This window comes from Equus asinus, chromosome 11 (assembly GCF_041296235.1).
Source record: "Equus asinus isolate D_3611 breed Donkey chromosome 11, EquAss-T2T_v2, whole genome shotgun sequence".
Taxonomy (NCBI): Eukaryota; Metazoa; Chordata; class Mammalia; order Perissodactyla; family Equidae; genus Equus; species Equus asinus.
The window spans coordinates 31,383,071-31,399,477 of record NC_091800.1 but is presented as its reverse complement, the minus strand read 5'-3'; the positions used below and the strand labels follow the sequence as shown (position 1 = coordinate 31,399,477).

General features: G+C 37.7%; 1 protein-coding gene across 4 annotated transcripts in view; it reads right to left on the bottom strand.

Moving 5' to 3' along the window:
* The window catches only part of EPSTI1 (epithelial stromal interaction 1), a 92,403-nt gene that overhangs the window by 35,964 nt on the left and 40,032 nt on the right, over positions 1 to 16,407 (bottom strand). For all 4 annotated transcript variants that reach the window (XM_044779930.2, XM_070480838.1, XM_044779934.2 and 1 more), the window contains exon 6: positions 14,347 to 14,420. In XM_044779930.2, the coding sequence (XP_044635865.1) occupies positions 14,347 to 14,420 (74 nt within the window). The remainder of the gene's footprint in view (positions 1 to 14,346; positions 14,421 to 16,407) is intronic.

Sequence of the window (16,407 nt, the reverse complement as noted above, 5' to 3'; positions counted from 1 at the left end):
ATAGAAATATCATTATTTACTGTGCCTTTGGATACTAGCCTAGACTTATATTGGGTGATGACTGAAAGTGTCCTAGGTAGAACAAAAGGTTAGTTTGAGAACAGGGTAGAGTAGAAAAATCAAAAGAAAATGCTATTGCAAGACTGCATTCTTGGAGAACGTTAGTTCAAAAAATATAAAACTGAGTTTATGGAATGTGAACCCATGATTTCATTTTTTTCTACTTTGTGTACTTTGACATAGAGATAAATGCTCTCTCAGGTTCCACAGTACAGGGCCCTAATCTCCTATCCGAACATTTAAAGCTAGACACTCAGTCTTCACCATAGAGCTGTGGACATCAATCCCCCATGGCATCTCATTCCACACTGGTTTTACATCAGGCCCTTCACCCTCTGGGGGCTTTCTCCCAGTCATATCTCATTTCCCTCATAGCTTTTACTACTCTCAGGATACACAGACCCTCTAATCCAGTAACACTTAACCATTTATGTATCATGGACCCCTCTGGGATTCTGAAAGAAGAAACAGACCCTCTCCCTCCAAACACATAGATACCTCACATACACCCCCATTTGCATTTGATTTGTACCTCCCATGGGAGATAAGAAGTGTTGCTGGTTCTGGTCTGCATTTCTGACATCTCCTTTTAGCTCTGAAAGATTATGAAAGATGGGCCTAGAAATGTCCTCAGTTTTAATAAGTTCTTTGTTTTTCCCCTTAAAAATCTGAACAGTCACCCCAATTTCTCCTCTCATCTATGTTAAGCACAGAACACAGGAATTGTTTCCTAGTTTAGTGACTGCCCCATTTTGCCTACTATTGATTAATTTCTCTACCTTTGTCCTTTCTCCATGTAATTTGTGGGATTTTTACCCCATTCCTCCACGTTCACAACCAAATACGTCTTCAAGGCATGATTTATATTGGACCAGACCCTTTCAGTCTACTCCCCATCTGCTTCCTTCCTTCTGTTATCCCTCTGCTTCCCCCTAATATTTTAGGCCTACTGTGAAGATCCAATTCATCAAGCACTTAGGATGGGGGCATCAAAAGAAACACAAATGGCCTGGTAAAAATAAATGCTATCCAGTGGGGGGAAAATCAAAACAAGGAATTAGAAATTACATGGAGATGCCAACATCCCTTCAAATAATTACTTAGGTAGAACATGGCATTTGAACAAGGCCAGAAGCTTGAGCTGGGAATGGAAGAGCTAAAAGTTAAGCAATGTACATAACCCTGAGAAACAGAAGGCTTCGGCGGTTGAGACAAGCAGCCGTTCCATTTGTCTAGGATTGCTTATCTCGCCCAGAATAGACAAGGAGACTAATGGAGTTGCAGAGTCTGGAAGCTGCCCCACTGTCTGGAGCTTTGTGAAGCCATCAGTCAAAAGTGTAAAAAGAAGAGAGTTGCCAGAAGTTTGGATGAGATTTCTGAATATCCTTAGTTGAGTACAGCCCATAGGAAAAAGCAATGAAAAAGAAACACCGTGGTAAGCCAGGAAGGAACTTCAGACCAAATTGACTGGCAGCCCTGCGTTGTCTTCTCTCTGTTGCTTCTTACTGGCCAAAGCCAAGCACAAAGCCGGCTGGGTAGCTAACCACCAGCTATGGCCCTGGTGCCAATTATCACTGCCCCACTTGTGCCACAAGATTAAATCATAATGACAGGGCCACAGGACTGTCACAGGAATACGAGTTGGAGCCTTTGGAGAACGTGGATTACTCCCAAGAGACTAACTATACAACGAAGACAAGTTCCATGTTCACCAGGAGAACAGGTAGTTTTCTACTATTAGTACAGTGCCTAGTATATAATTTCCAAATATCAGATGAATTGAAAGAGGATCCCTAGGTAATTATGGTCATCTTTAATAGAAATAAAATTTAGAACCTCCTTGTGAGGCAAAAGGAGAAGAATCTCCTGGTGAGGAAGTCCAACAAGACTAAGAACCCTAGACTCTGCCCATGAGTCACCATCTCCTTGGGGTTTCTTGCTCTTTGTCACCATTGTGACTCCGCCACCTACTGGAGGGGGATGATCCTCTTCCGCTTTATCACTCTGACCCAAGATAAATACAGGACGCACTCTTTTGTTCTCCATAGAACAACTGATGATGGACTACCAATAACAGACTGGTTTGAAGATTTAGTCTATTCATGTCCAACTTATGATCTTCAAGGGTCCTTCCTGCTTATTCTCAGGGCAATTCCTACAGCTTATCCTGAAAGTTGTCTTCAGGATAAGCTCATCTCGACATAACTCAGTTGTAGCAGAGACTGCTAAATGTCCATCAAAATATATGTTCTCCTCTTTTAGTCACATAACTTGACTACGTTTCCTAGACTTCCTTGCAGCTAAGGTTGACCTTGTGGCTGAGTCTTGACTAAAGGAATGTGGGAGGAATTGATGCACACCACTTCCAGGACTAACTAATTATAAACTTCCCACACATGCACCTCCACACATTTTTCTTCTTCTGGCTGGCTAGAATAGAGACAACCTTCAACACAAACTTGGAAGTCATGTATTGAAGGTGGTAGAACCTCCATTGGTTTTTGGTGCTTGAATATCTGAATGGAGGGGGCCTCGTCCCAAACCTGCCCACCCACGTCTTAAGTGAGAAAAACAAAAAAACACAGTGCTCAAGCTATTGTATATTTTTGAGGTCTGTTTATTACAGCAATTAGCCTACCCTAATAATACAACATATAGTAATATACGCACGGGAATCATTTTTCAATTTAAATGATCAATTCCAAAAGTATATAAGAAGAGGCCAAGAAGAGTTGAGGAAGTGTAGAAAAAAAAAAAATTCTCAGGGATTCATCTAGGCATCTTAGCTATTTCAGAACCTTAGTCGGGGGAGTGGAAGGTGGGAAAGGGGAAGAGCCTATTCATCCTTGAGGCGTCTTCCTGTCAGGTCTAGGAGCTCCCTGGGCCAGAGTACAAAAACCAGTACTCATTTATCCCATTACTACTAGGATCTTGTCTAGGTTGAGTATGGACTGGGGTTTGAGCGAAGAAATTGCACTGGGAGACAGTCAGGGAAGGAAAGGGATGTGGCTTTTTATATTGTGATATGTCAGAATATTTGAAATCTCTTAATGGAGATTCATCAATAAAACAAAATTTGACTTTTTGTAAGGACAAAAAATATAGGAAAGTCTACAGAGAGTGAAATGTGTGCCTGTTGGCTCATTTGAATAGCCCAGAATTGCATAAGATAATTCCTATACAGATTTTCTTTTCTTTTTTTGATAGTTAGAAATGATGACTAGGGATTTTAATGTTCAAGAAAGAATCATTTACAAAAATTTAACTTAGACCTGCAGGAGCTTGAGTCAGGCACCTGCCCCTCACCATACCCCAGGGCTACAAGGGCCAAGTACCTCTCTCTACCTGCTTACCTACGTCTCCCAACTCAGAACCACGGCAAGACACACAAGGACATTCTCACAAAGATATTAAACCACTGATTTTAAAGTTAAACAGTCATAATTACAAAGATACCCTCACCAAAAAACTACCAGTTACAAACCTCTGCCTGGTACTTCTTGTCTTGCGGAGAATAGATGGGGCAGTTTCACCTTCTCTCATCTCCTGTTAGCTAACAGACAAACTCAAATGACTGCGGGGTGCAGACGGGTCATGCAAATGAGTGAAGTGGGCCTAGAGTGAGGGCAACAGGAGCTCAGACCCACGGATAAATGACAACTGCCGCTCAGGTCAGTGTGGAAGACACCGGGGAGAGGAGGGAGGATTTTGACAAACTAGACAGTGATCTTCTGTGTAAAGGGGTCAGTTGCCACTTCGCTCCAGGCCATCGCTGCCCCATGGGGACACAGGCTAGCACTGCCAGATGTCCTAGTTTTTATAGGTAGACCAAAATGCTGAACATTTTTAATGTGAAGTAGCTTGGCAACAAATTCATAAGTTTTTGAAACACTGTGGGCCAACACTGTGTTACCAAAAAAACTCTGGAGGTCAAATTTGGCCCCAATGGCCAGCTGATTGTGACCAGATGTTTTTGAATTTGTTTCCACCTGTTCAGGCTTGTCGATTTCTTCATTATATATCCTTGATATTCATAAATAGAAAAAATAAGCAAGGTTGGATTCTCATATTGAAGCGGCAGTTCAGAAATAGCTGCTATGCTGGCTTGATCACGTCAGCTAACAGTAGGAGAGAGAGGGTATCTCGTATTTCACATTTATACCAAACACTAAAGTGTATTATTTTGATAGTTTATAACTATATATATTTGGGTTGATATATGAAAAACAACGGTGAGACACTATAAATAAGATGAAAAGACAACCCACAGAAAATATTTATAACCAATGAAAAAATAATAAAAGGATTAGTGTGAAAAATTTATAAAGAACTCCAATAAATCAATTAGAAAAAGACAACCCGGTAGAAAAGTGGGCAAAAAGGTAGAAACATGCATTTCACAGAGGAAGAAACCCAATTAATAATAATGAAAAGAATAACAAAAACAATAGCTTAGGACTTATATAACGCTTATTATGCATCAAGCCCTGCTGTAACCAGATATACCACATATGTTAACGTCATGACAACATTGTGACAGTAATATTATAACCTCTAACTTATAGAAATAACTTGCTCAAGATCCTACAGCTAGTAAATGTCAAAACCAGGATCAGACCCTGACAGCCTGGCTCCAGAGTCCATGCTTTCAGCCACTACACTTGACTGCTCATCACAAGCAATATCCATAAGAAAAGATGCTCAATCTTACTAATAATTGGGGACATGCAAATTAAAACAAGATACCATAGAACAGCAATTTGCAAAATGCCAATAGGAAGACCTGAGTGGGCAGGCACATGAGAATCATCTGCGGTGCTTCTTAGAAAAGGCTGAACTCAAGACTTGGGCTTTCTAACTGAGCGTGTCTGATGTGAGATCTGCAAATCAGTGTTTCTCAAAAGTACCCCTGGTGATATTGAGAACTACTACGGTAGTACAGATGGATATGTAATATGCATAATCATCTTAGGTCCACATGATTTTGACTTATGAATAATTCACGTCATATAACACATTTGGAAACAAAACCTCAGTGCGTCTTAGGAACCTTCTGTATAAGTGCTATCTAACAATACATTCTTCCTGCGTTTCATAATAGCTTCACAAACCTGAACTTCACTACCATGAGGTTTAGGTGAGCAAGTAATCATTCTTACACTCACACACGCATTCATGCAAGAACAGATATTTCCTCCGTCTCTGCTTTCTGCTTAGCAATACGCGTTATAGATATTGCTATACTAAACAGATTTTATTTTGCCTTAGTCATTTTCATATAAGTGGGTGTGAACAAAAGACATTCATACCTTATAAGAACTCAGGGAGCCTATTTAAGTAACAGGGTGAGAGAAAATGTCCTGGGATAGATAGATAATTTCCATTTAAAAAATCACAAGAATGAGAGGTATGAAACACAACATGAAAGTGAGGTAGTAACATCAGGAGGGCTAAATTTTGTACTTCATCATAATAATCAAACTATCCCATGTACTTTAAGCAATTCTTTCCCCTCGTTTAACTTGTCTTTAATGGTTTAATTTTTTAATTACAAAAGTAAAACATGAACATAATTGAGTCAGAAAATACAAATAAAAGTATAAAGAGAAAAAAGTAAAAGTCCTGCTTAACATCCCTCTCAACTTTACTCCCTTCCCCAGAGGAGAACTCCATGACTTGTCAGGTGTGTATTCCTCCCGACTGTCTTCTATTAATTGGTAAATATCTATTTAGGATGATGAGGTGGTTTACTTTGGATTGGGGACAGGGATAATTAAGGTAAGGCAGAAACTGCCAGCTGTTCTCCAAATCGTGTTTCTCACTTTCTTGGACACATAGCTAGACTACATCTCCCAGCCTCCCTTGCAATTAGATGTGGCCACATACCTAAGTTCTGTCTAGTGGAATGTAAGCAAAAGTATGAGCCAGGCCTGAGGTGACACACATCAATCACTTCCCACATGAGTCTTAATACTCTTTCCTCCTTCTGTCTGAGGTGGTACCTAAAGTGAGCTAGGAAGTCACTTGCTAAAGATGGCAGAGCCATACTTTGTTTGAGTTCTTAATGCCTGGGGAGGAGAGCTAGCCTGCTACTCTTGGACCATTCCACAACATTAAATTATGATGTTTATTTTTTTTTTAACCACAGCCTTTCATACCCTAACAGAGATTTGTTTTTTTCATAAGTGGGATACCATGATATTTGTTCTGCAAATTGCTTTCTTCATTTAACAATATCCTTGAGATTCCTCCATATTACTTTAGCTATCTTATTCCTTGGACAGCTGGATAGCATTCTATAATATGGATAAAATATATTTAACCACTCCTACTCATGGGTACTTATACTGTTACCAATGAATATTCCAGTATACACATCTTTGTGCACATGTATGAGTATTTTTCTGGGACATATATCTACAAGTAGAATTATTTTCTAGCAAATCTATTTACAAATATATATGCATGCTTAAACCACTCTTGATAGCACCAAGCTGCTCAATGCAAATTTATATGCTCACCAAAAATTAACAATATGAAAGTGGCAATTTGGAGGCATAGACTACCTCCTCTAAGTACTAACCCCACCCTGCCTCACACATTCCTATTTATCTCAGTCTCCTCCAAGTGCCCCACTCACCCAGGATCACTTGGTCTCTCAATCCCATACTACTCTGTACATCCCTACGCTATAGCCCACACATCTCATCTGCCCTCCCAAATTCTTCCACAGTGGCAGCAAACTCTTGATATGTGAAGAGCCAACAATTCTATAGCCGTAACCTCATTTCAGAAAGTCTTCCTCAAATATAAACACTATTAGGCAAACGTCAGGGTAAAAACTGTCGCAGGCATGATCCTATGGATACTAAAATCAGTGGGGAAAAGTTTGAGGACAAGAGGATATTAGAATAGTCTTAAGCATCTCCCCCAATTACAAAAGGAGAAAACAGAAACTTCACAGTGGCAACCACCTTCACCAAATGATCAAAGTTAACATCATCAGTAATAAGGATATCATCAGGTACCCTCTGATATGATGCACCAAAGACACAGCATCACTTCTTAGTATTCTTACTGAAAATTATAACATCAATCTAACCATGAAGAAACATCAGACAAACCCAAATTGAGGGACATTCTACAAAGTAACTAACCAGTACCCACTGAAAGTATCAAGATCATGAAAGAGAAAGAAAAAATGAAGTAGCGCGAAGGATTAAAGGAGACTAAGGAGTCGTGACCACTAAAACGCATTATGTGGTCCTGAATTGGATCCTGAAACAGAAAAAGGACAAAAAGGACATTGGGGAGAGACAGGTGAAGTTCTAATCAAGTCTGTAGTTTATAGTGTATTAATATTAACTTCCTGGTTTTGATAGTTGCACTATGGTTATATAAGATATTAGCAGTGGGGGAAGCTGGGAGAAGAGTTTACTGGAAAATTCTGTACTATTTTTGTAACTTTTTTCTAAGCTGAAAATTATTTCAAAATGAAAAGAAAAAAATTTCTCATCTTTCTGCATTACCTGAAACTAAGACTATCCCTTAAGGACGGTGCTTCCCCCTGAGTTCTCTAAATGGAGCTATTTTACTCCTCACACTACATACTCCTCAGTGACAGGTTTGGGGAAGAGCAGGCATCCTCTCTCTCCCCATGCTATGTCCAGACCACTACTTGTCCCCCCATCACTTCAAAAAAAATCGTCTATTCATGTAGTATTCACAACACCAGTAAATACCATCCTCTTCCCCTCTTTGCTACTGTCAGCCTCCAACGTTCTGGTCAACCGTCTCTCATTTGTTGAAGATCGGCCTTCCTCTCTATCTCAACTACCGTCATCAACATGGATGTCTTACATTGCCTCCCCATCTTCCAGCACCCAGGCTCTGTTTCTTGACTTCCTCGTTTCCAATAGCTCTTCATTCTGCCTCAGCCACACTCCAAGAGTCATATCCTAGACTTTGTTGTCATTAACAAATGTCTTCCCTCCAAAACATCAAATGACACATCCCTCTCTTGGACAGAACTTTCTATCATTCCATGTTCTTTGCAGAAACACCTTCATTACAACAATTTCTGATTTTAGATTCATTCATTTTAGTTGTTGTTGAACTATTTGTATTGGTTCTAATAATTTTTTTAGTTGATTCCTGTGAGATGTTTTAGACAATCAGAGGCACTTATCTCTTCCTTTTCAATATTTAGTCCTTTATTTCTTTGTTACAAATAGAAACTCTCTACCTAAAAATCAGTGTCAATAATAGCAAGCATTCTTGTCATCTTGTTCCAGACTTTATTGGGAAAGCTGACTTCTTTTTCTGTTTTCGAACAAAACATAGCACCTTCCCTGAATATTTAGCAGAACTCACTGAGAAAAACTGGGCCTAGTGTCTTTAAGATCAAACTTGATTTTCTTTTCCATTTATATTTTTCATTCTATTTAGGTTTCATGTCTAGTAGCATATATTTTCCTAGGAAAGATTTTTTTTTATCCAGACTTCCTAATTTAATAATTAGAAGTAGGATATAGTATTTTTTTCTTCCAGAACTTTGGTTATACTTTCTTTCTTGTCCTTGGATTGCTTCTTTATTCCTTACTCAGACAAGTTAGAAGTTTGCCTATTTTACCAGAATTTTTGTTTTAAATCTAACTTTTGTTTTAATTTATAGATATAAATTTTTATTTTCTACTTCATTATTTTTTTAAATTTTTTCTTTCTTTATTTCTTATATTTATTTTTATTTATTTTATGGTTATAATCTTACTTAGTAAAACACTTAGTCCTTTTATTTCCTTTTTTCCTAAATGCGTTTTAAGACTCTATATTTTCTAAATAATCTTGTAACCACATTCCATAGAATTTAACACGGGATACTTCAAAATTTTTATTCTTTTATCCCAAAGTAATTTGTGACTTCAGTTTTAGTTTCATTTTTTCACCAAGAGTCATTTAGAAAGGTAATTCTTAAAAATTTTTAAGCAGATAGGCTTTAAAATGTCTTATTGTTTAAGTCCTAATTTTATTACATTTTTCTCAGACAGTAGCTTTCTAGGATTTGGTGATTTTTTTGAATTTACTGAGAATTTTGGAGGGCTTAGTCCAAAAATTAATGACCAATTTTGTGGTAGTTAAGTCAGTATTTGTAAAGAACATCTATTTTCACATACCAAGTACAACATTTTATAACTATGTCTATATAATCGTCATGCAGAGTCTGTTTAAATCCTTTACTTCTTGTAGTTTTTTGGTTCACTTGATCTGTTAATTTTTATTTATTTCCTAAATAAAAGGAAAATTTGACAAATCCATTATCTATATTACAGAATGTAGTATGTAGTCCAGGAGATGACAAGGAGACAGAAGCCATAATGCAAGTGGCATGTGATAAATACCGGTATGAAGGTGGTAGTAGTGGGATGAAAATGGTTAACGTATCCTAGGATGTCTGCAGGAAGAATTGATAGTGGGCGGAAATTTTGATATGGTCTTAACCCAACATGATTTAACATTGGGTAGGCAGGGATTCTCTCAGACCAGATTTCTCATAAACTGTTCAGTCTTACTCTGAACAAAACAGACACAGGATTTTTGCATCTGTAAGTTTACTTCATTAGCGTAAGATAGAAAGTTATGACTAGGATGACTTTTGATTCACCTTACTCAGATTATAAAATGTGAGGCTGGATTTAAGCCTACCATATGGATAAGGGATCAATTTAGCCCTTAAGTGTCTTTTGGAAGCTCCCATGAAGGGCATTAGAAGTTTTGTGAGCATATTAGAAGGCAAACTTGGGGCCTAAGTATGCATATTCAGCAGACCTGCCTGGATCTTCAGCTCCAAGAAACTAAAATAGATGAAGATGTGCCTCCTAGGAACTAATCACACTATTATTCAAATGGAAATAAAAGAGATGCATGGTTCCAATGGCAGAAATGAAGAAAACTTCCCAACATTACAATCAATAGGCTGAGCTCAAGGTGATGCTTGGCAGTTTGGGAATAGGAAGGTCCTGTTTTGGAATGGGCTTGGTTCCAAGAGCTTTTCCAACTGGGGTTTTAAGAACTAAGCCCCTTCTCCCCTAAAAACAATATTGGAAACTGTACCCAGGAGTAGAGCACAGCCAGGAGAGGTCACAAAAGCATCTATCCTATAGTACGTTGAATTGTGGTACTAACCCAGTGTTGGGCCTGGGAAGATGTCATTCGTTTATGATGAAAATCAGAGAAAGCAGACATACTGCCTCATTTTTTCTTTTGCCTACTCTAGGCAAAATTTAGATCTTGGTTGCAAGAAACAGAAGTCAATTTTGCCCAAGTCTTTCTCTCTGAACTGACCCACCCTATAGTCTTCTCCACTGGTACCCCATGTTGCTACGGTGCTTATCATCTCCACCTTAGCCAGATGTTCCTGACCTGCAAGTATGCCATGCCTCTAAACTACCCATTTTCCCTAACTCCTCAAATCTCAAGACAAAGACTTGGCTGCATCACTTACTGTCTCTGTGACTTTGGGCAGTTTAAATTATTCACCCCTCCACCTGGAAAATGAGAATGATATATCCCCAGTAGCAGTAATCTGAGAATTCAATGAAAAGAATGTATATTATATGCTTAATACTCCTGACACTCCACAGGTTCTCAATAATATAGCAGCTTATTATTTTGCTTATTTCATTTAAAAGAGCCAAGTACTCTGTGCTTTTTAAAAACTATACAAACATATAATCTATTGCATGAAATGGTTATTAGACATGAGTTAAAATTTCAAATGTTTAAAATATACCCAATTCTTATCTCTCCAGTACATCCTTAAAAGAACATTGCTTTTCCTAACACTCTCACACAAAATGTGTCTGATTCTCCCTACATATCCTACCCTAGGCCCCACCATGAGCTACATAGGCTCAAACATGTCTCTGTATCCACCCAAAAACCACATAATTAGAAAGATGATTATAAGCCTCAAAATTACCATTTAAATTTTTAAATGCTGACATTTTGCCCAGTATTTTAAATAACCTTAATCACAACATCCTCTGTTCAATTATAAAACACACATAATCAAAAGTTTATTAACTGTTACTTCAAATACTCAATCTACCAGTACTACTGACTAACACCTTTGACTTTTTATAAGTAATAAAAAAATTACAGAAAGTAAAAATAATGGTGAAAACTATGCCAAAGTTAGATGTCTATTTCCACCCTTTGCTTTCAAGTTCAAGAATCCTGGAACAAACTCTAAATTGTGAAATTTGAGTCTGTCCCCAGCCAGAATAGCAGACCTAATGCACCATTAATCTGGTCTGCTCTCAGCCACAAATTGAAATAGTCACAGTCATTCGATTTTTAAGGAAAAGACTGTACTGCAGAAGTACATTCCAGAGGTCTTTTCATAAAACCATCCTGTGTGCTCCATCTGCATGTGCAATCTGCTTGTGTATTTTCAGCCAGCTTGCATGGGCAGATTAATGCGTACAATTAGAAAGCAACCTCACAGGCATTCGATAAACTGCCTTCATTATTACACACAGGAGAGTCCCTTTGGATGTCAATAAAAGCCTAGTTTTCTGCCTGTTAGCTAAATAATTGACAACACTAAAAATAATCAGAAGCAAATGAATGAAGTCAGGAACAAGGTGTTAAGAAAGAGCACATTAAGATTCTCACGGTGGTGCCCCAGGATGCTATCACAAGCTTTTTCTCCAGCAACTTGGATTAATAGTCTGCTCAAGTCCGAGATCGCCCTTCTCTACAGAAAAAACACATCGTTCCTGGTCTGCTATTTGGACCACATATCACAGTGTGCTGAAACTAGCAAGGACATGAGATATTGACTAGTTTGAAAGAATTTCTTACTTGTGTTTCTATTTTGTGTTCCTTAGTTTGACAGCTTCAGGAAACCTAACTTAGGGGCAGGGGGAGACAGGGAACAGCCCGGTTGCTCTGGTGAAATCTTTGTGCTGTTAATATTCTAACAGCTCTCCTAGACAATTTTTCCACCATAAACTAATTCTAAGAAGACACGAAAAAGGCTTGTTATAGAGAGGATCCATCTTTTCTAAGAAGTCCCTTTCATATTTTTAGCTATATAACAGTCTTTCATTTCATGAGCTAATTGTCTCTTAATTTCAAAAGCAGTTCAAAATAAAATATTCTTTTTAAAAAACCTCACACATATACTACTTCTTGTGTTTCTCAATAGGCTCTAAAAATCAATTTGAGATACTTCTCATTTTTAGCCAACTTCTCTTTTTCCTGGTTAACTGGGACTTTCACGACAAGCAGAAGAAGGAGCAAGAGTGAAATGTGCGTGTAATTGAATTCAGCTTCACTGATAGTGTGCAAGGTGGCTGAGGGTAAAATTCTTTCTTTTTCTTACAGAAAAAGGGTGATTGATCTCTAATATTTAGTAAAACACAAACTCAAGAATCTGGGAGACTATGAAAGAAATGAGGTTTGATGATATACCCTCCCATATCCTTTAAAACCCTAAGAATCTCTCATCCTTCACATTATCATGTTTAAAACTCTCCAGAGAAAGGACTCATTCAACTTCCCAGTGCTGTACCTAAGACCTCTCATTGATAAGCAGGTCTTCCCTTTTCTAGTGTGCCACATTTGTTCCTATTGTGACTCTAGGCTAATGCCCTCATGCATCCCTTTATCACATTCAACTTCTCTGGCTGGCCTAGAAATAAATTCTCAACCATTCTCTACACATGAAGAGGAAGGCAATAATACATTAATACCCTTAATCTATTGCCTCCTTCCTGCCATTCCTCCTTAAGACAGGAAGTGTTTCCTGGTCTTTAGCTTCCCACCAGCTTCCTTCATCCCCATGCCTGCCTCTGAAGAAGAGTAGGGAAAGAGAGGCTATGGATTCTACGACTAAAATGAGAGTAATGCCTATTTTAATTTAAAGAAGATAATGTCACTCATTAGCACTTCCACTCAACCCCATTCCATCTCTCACCCATTTCCTGGCCTGGGTAGCAGAGGCCAAGTACCTAACTTGCTAAGGACCAAAGCAAAGCACTAAGAAACTTATTTTCCATTCATACCTCTGAGTCTTAAAGCAAGAAGGAGCTGCTAACGATAGAGGCAGAATAATTTCAGTGGAAGGAGAAAGCCAGAGGAAGCTGTACTTAGAGGAGGAACACGCTTTAGGGTGTCACATATGCCCAACATCAAAATAATCTTAAATTCTACAAATGAGGTACAACGACCGGAAGAGAGAAGAGGAGGCAATCAGAGAACAATCCATATGAAAGTGGGTAGTCAATTACTAGCTCTGGTGGGACCAGAAATCCCTATTTGTTCTCTACAAAATAAAAGTTGCATGATTCCATTCAACAAGGACCTTTGCAAGAAGTTTCATTTCAAGTCCCCATAAAATTCAGTCACTTTTATGCCATATATATAAAATATTTTATTTAGTCCTTACAAATGGCCTATGAGAGAGATATTATCATCCGTATTTAAAAAACAACAGCAAAAACTGAGGTTCAAAGAGGTTTAGTAGTTTGTCCAAGGTCACAGCTGGGGAATGGAGCTAGGACTTTGAACCCAGATCTACTTGGTTTTAATTCTACCACATTTGGAATTAACCGAGGGCCAGAAATACGGTTCTTTGGTTTTGTCTATTGTTTTAAGCAGTGCACAGGTAACCTAGCTACTTAGAGCTAGGACACAAGCTTATCTTTAAAGCCAGCATAACAGATTATCTACAATATAAAGCACATAATAGTTGCCCTGCACAGATTAGCTGCTGTTATTCACAAATCACACTGGAAAAGGTACCTTAGTGTATGACCACCAATTGAGAGTTTTGCCAATAATTGCTAAATAATTACTCAATTCTTGTCTACAAAAACACAAGTGTGTAATAGTCTACTGTCCATTAAATAAATCCTTAGTTAGTTTAGATTCTGCTTGGGCACTTCTTTTCCAATACCCTCCTCCTTATGTTGGTGTTTTGGAAGTCAACATAATCAGAAGTACCCTGAATCACCAAAGAATCAAGCTCTGCAAGTTATTTATAATGGAGGATTCCTCAAATTTGCTAGTATTATTTCTAATCAATTGACTACTAAAGAATATTTTGGTGAGAAAAGATGTCTCCAACTTTAGAACCTCACTTACATAATGACAGAGTATTTATATGATTAACATAACAGCCAAGACCAGCTGTTTTAAAAAGTTACCATCACCTAGAATGTAAAAACAGAGTGAACAATATGCCAATAAATGTACAAAGTTCTGAAAACATATACTTACTATTGTCGATGCTCTCTAAATGCTTCTCTTCGGAGGTTTTCTTGAAGTCTTCTTTTCTCCTCTAGTTTGTTGCTCTGAAATTGCAAATATCAAAATGTAATCAATTAGGAAAGCTTTAAGCAGAATCATGATGTTAAAGTTACCCAAGGTCCAAAATCTGTAGGCTCAAGTGACCTCAATAGTCCAATGTGGTACCTACCAGGACTTCCAAGATGGTATCACTCTCACACCCCTGCGGACTACACTGAAAGCCAGAAGCCCAAGTTCTTTCCATGGCTCCTCTCTCCCAACTTCATTGGTATAATCACAGACTCAGTATTTCACATTTTTATTCTCTAGTTCAAAAGATAGCAACATTCATATTGTAAGCAGTGTTTTCAAAATGTTCTGAGGGAAATATGAAATTTTCCCCACCAAGTATGTTAAATTAAAATGATAATAAATGGTTTAATTGTTCATACAAAACTTATATATACACTCACATCCCACTAAAGCATTCGGGAAAGATTTTCAACAAGCCAACTCAACTCCCATCTGACTTAGAATCGGATACTTAAAGCTGTTGAGAGACCGAACAGCAAATGTCATTAAAAAACCATCCGCTTGAGTAGAAAAGAGTTCTCTTTTCTTTAAAATTAGTTGTTTGGGGAAGCTAGAGACAAAGAACTTCATACTTCACATTACTGTCACCATGGCTCTGGCATATTTTAATCCAACTTTAATAACTCAGCAACACTTGCTTTTTATTCACCATGACACAACTATCTTTTTTTTTTAACTTGCCTATGAAAAATAAGAAAAATTCCTAGACAACAAATTTAACGGGGAGTTGAAACAAGTTGTACAACACGGAAGAGACTTGAAGTTTTAAATGAATCCAAGGAGGACAGCAAGCAGCTGCTTTGCTTTAACAAAAAGCATTGGATTTACCCAGAAGGAAGACCTGTAGAAAGGGAATAAGAGAAATCATCACTTCCAAACCATGATATAAGTGTGGCTCCATCTTTCAAATGTGGGAAGAAATTATTCATATTGTTCAGTTCCATGAAAGTCTTCATTCACACAGAACTATTTACTAGTCCCATTTTGAAAGGTAAAATGGATGATTTCAGTTTTACAAAAAAACAAAGGAACTTTACCACAATCAAAAGGAATCAATTACAATACAAAGCAATTGGATTATTAATGTAACACAGGCCTAGGAAGCAAACTAGTAGAAAATTTTAAAACCAAATAAACATGATCCCAATCTAGAAAGAAATGCTGACTCATGAGACCAAAAGTGGTCAATTGTGATGAGCTCCCAACATCTCTGAGGATTAAAAAAAAAAAGGGTGAAAGACAGCAAGCAAACAGTAGGTATTTATTAAATGAGTATTAGGAATGCTTCTTTGAGAATAGTGAGAACACCACACAAGCATCTAGAGACCAAGGCTGGGTTCCTTTAACAAGGTCAGAAATTGGAAAAACAGTTTTAATCTCTTCACTAATAGATAATCATTGAATTTAACGCACAAAAACAGTTACGCAGTAGCTAAATTCTATCCAACAAAAGTCTGTTTATCCCTTAGAAGTTGATGGAGAAGTATTTTTGCAAAATACTTGAGAAATTGTATACCTACCAATGTAGGTACCTGTTTTAGTATATTCATCCAAATACTTGGATTTAGTCAGACTGTTTATTTCTTTCCATTTAACAGTGAGTTAAGGAATTACCCAGATACACTTCCACATAAATATACAAATACAGAATGTAAAATATTTAAGAACATGAGATCCAGAAGAAAAAATTATGGAATCAGCCCTAGGTTCACCATCACTGACTGAGTGACCTTAAATCATTTAATGTCACTGAATCTCATTTATTCAACAAACTTCTATCAAATGTGTGTTACTGTTGGATGCTGAGAATAGAACTATGAACAGAGCAGTACCCACTCTGGAAAATTTTACAGGCTAGCTGGAAACATACAAGAAAGAGATGATGGTGGTATGTAAGATATGTTAGAGGATAGAGATTTGCAGATAATGTAATATCAACACGTATGAAAAACTCAGAAG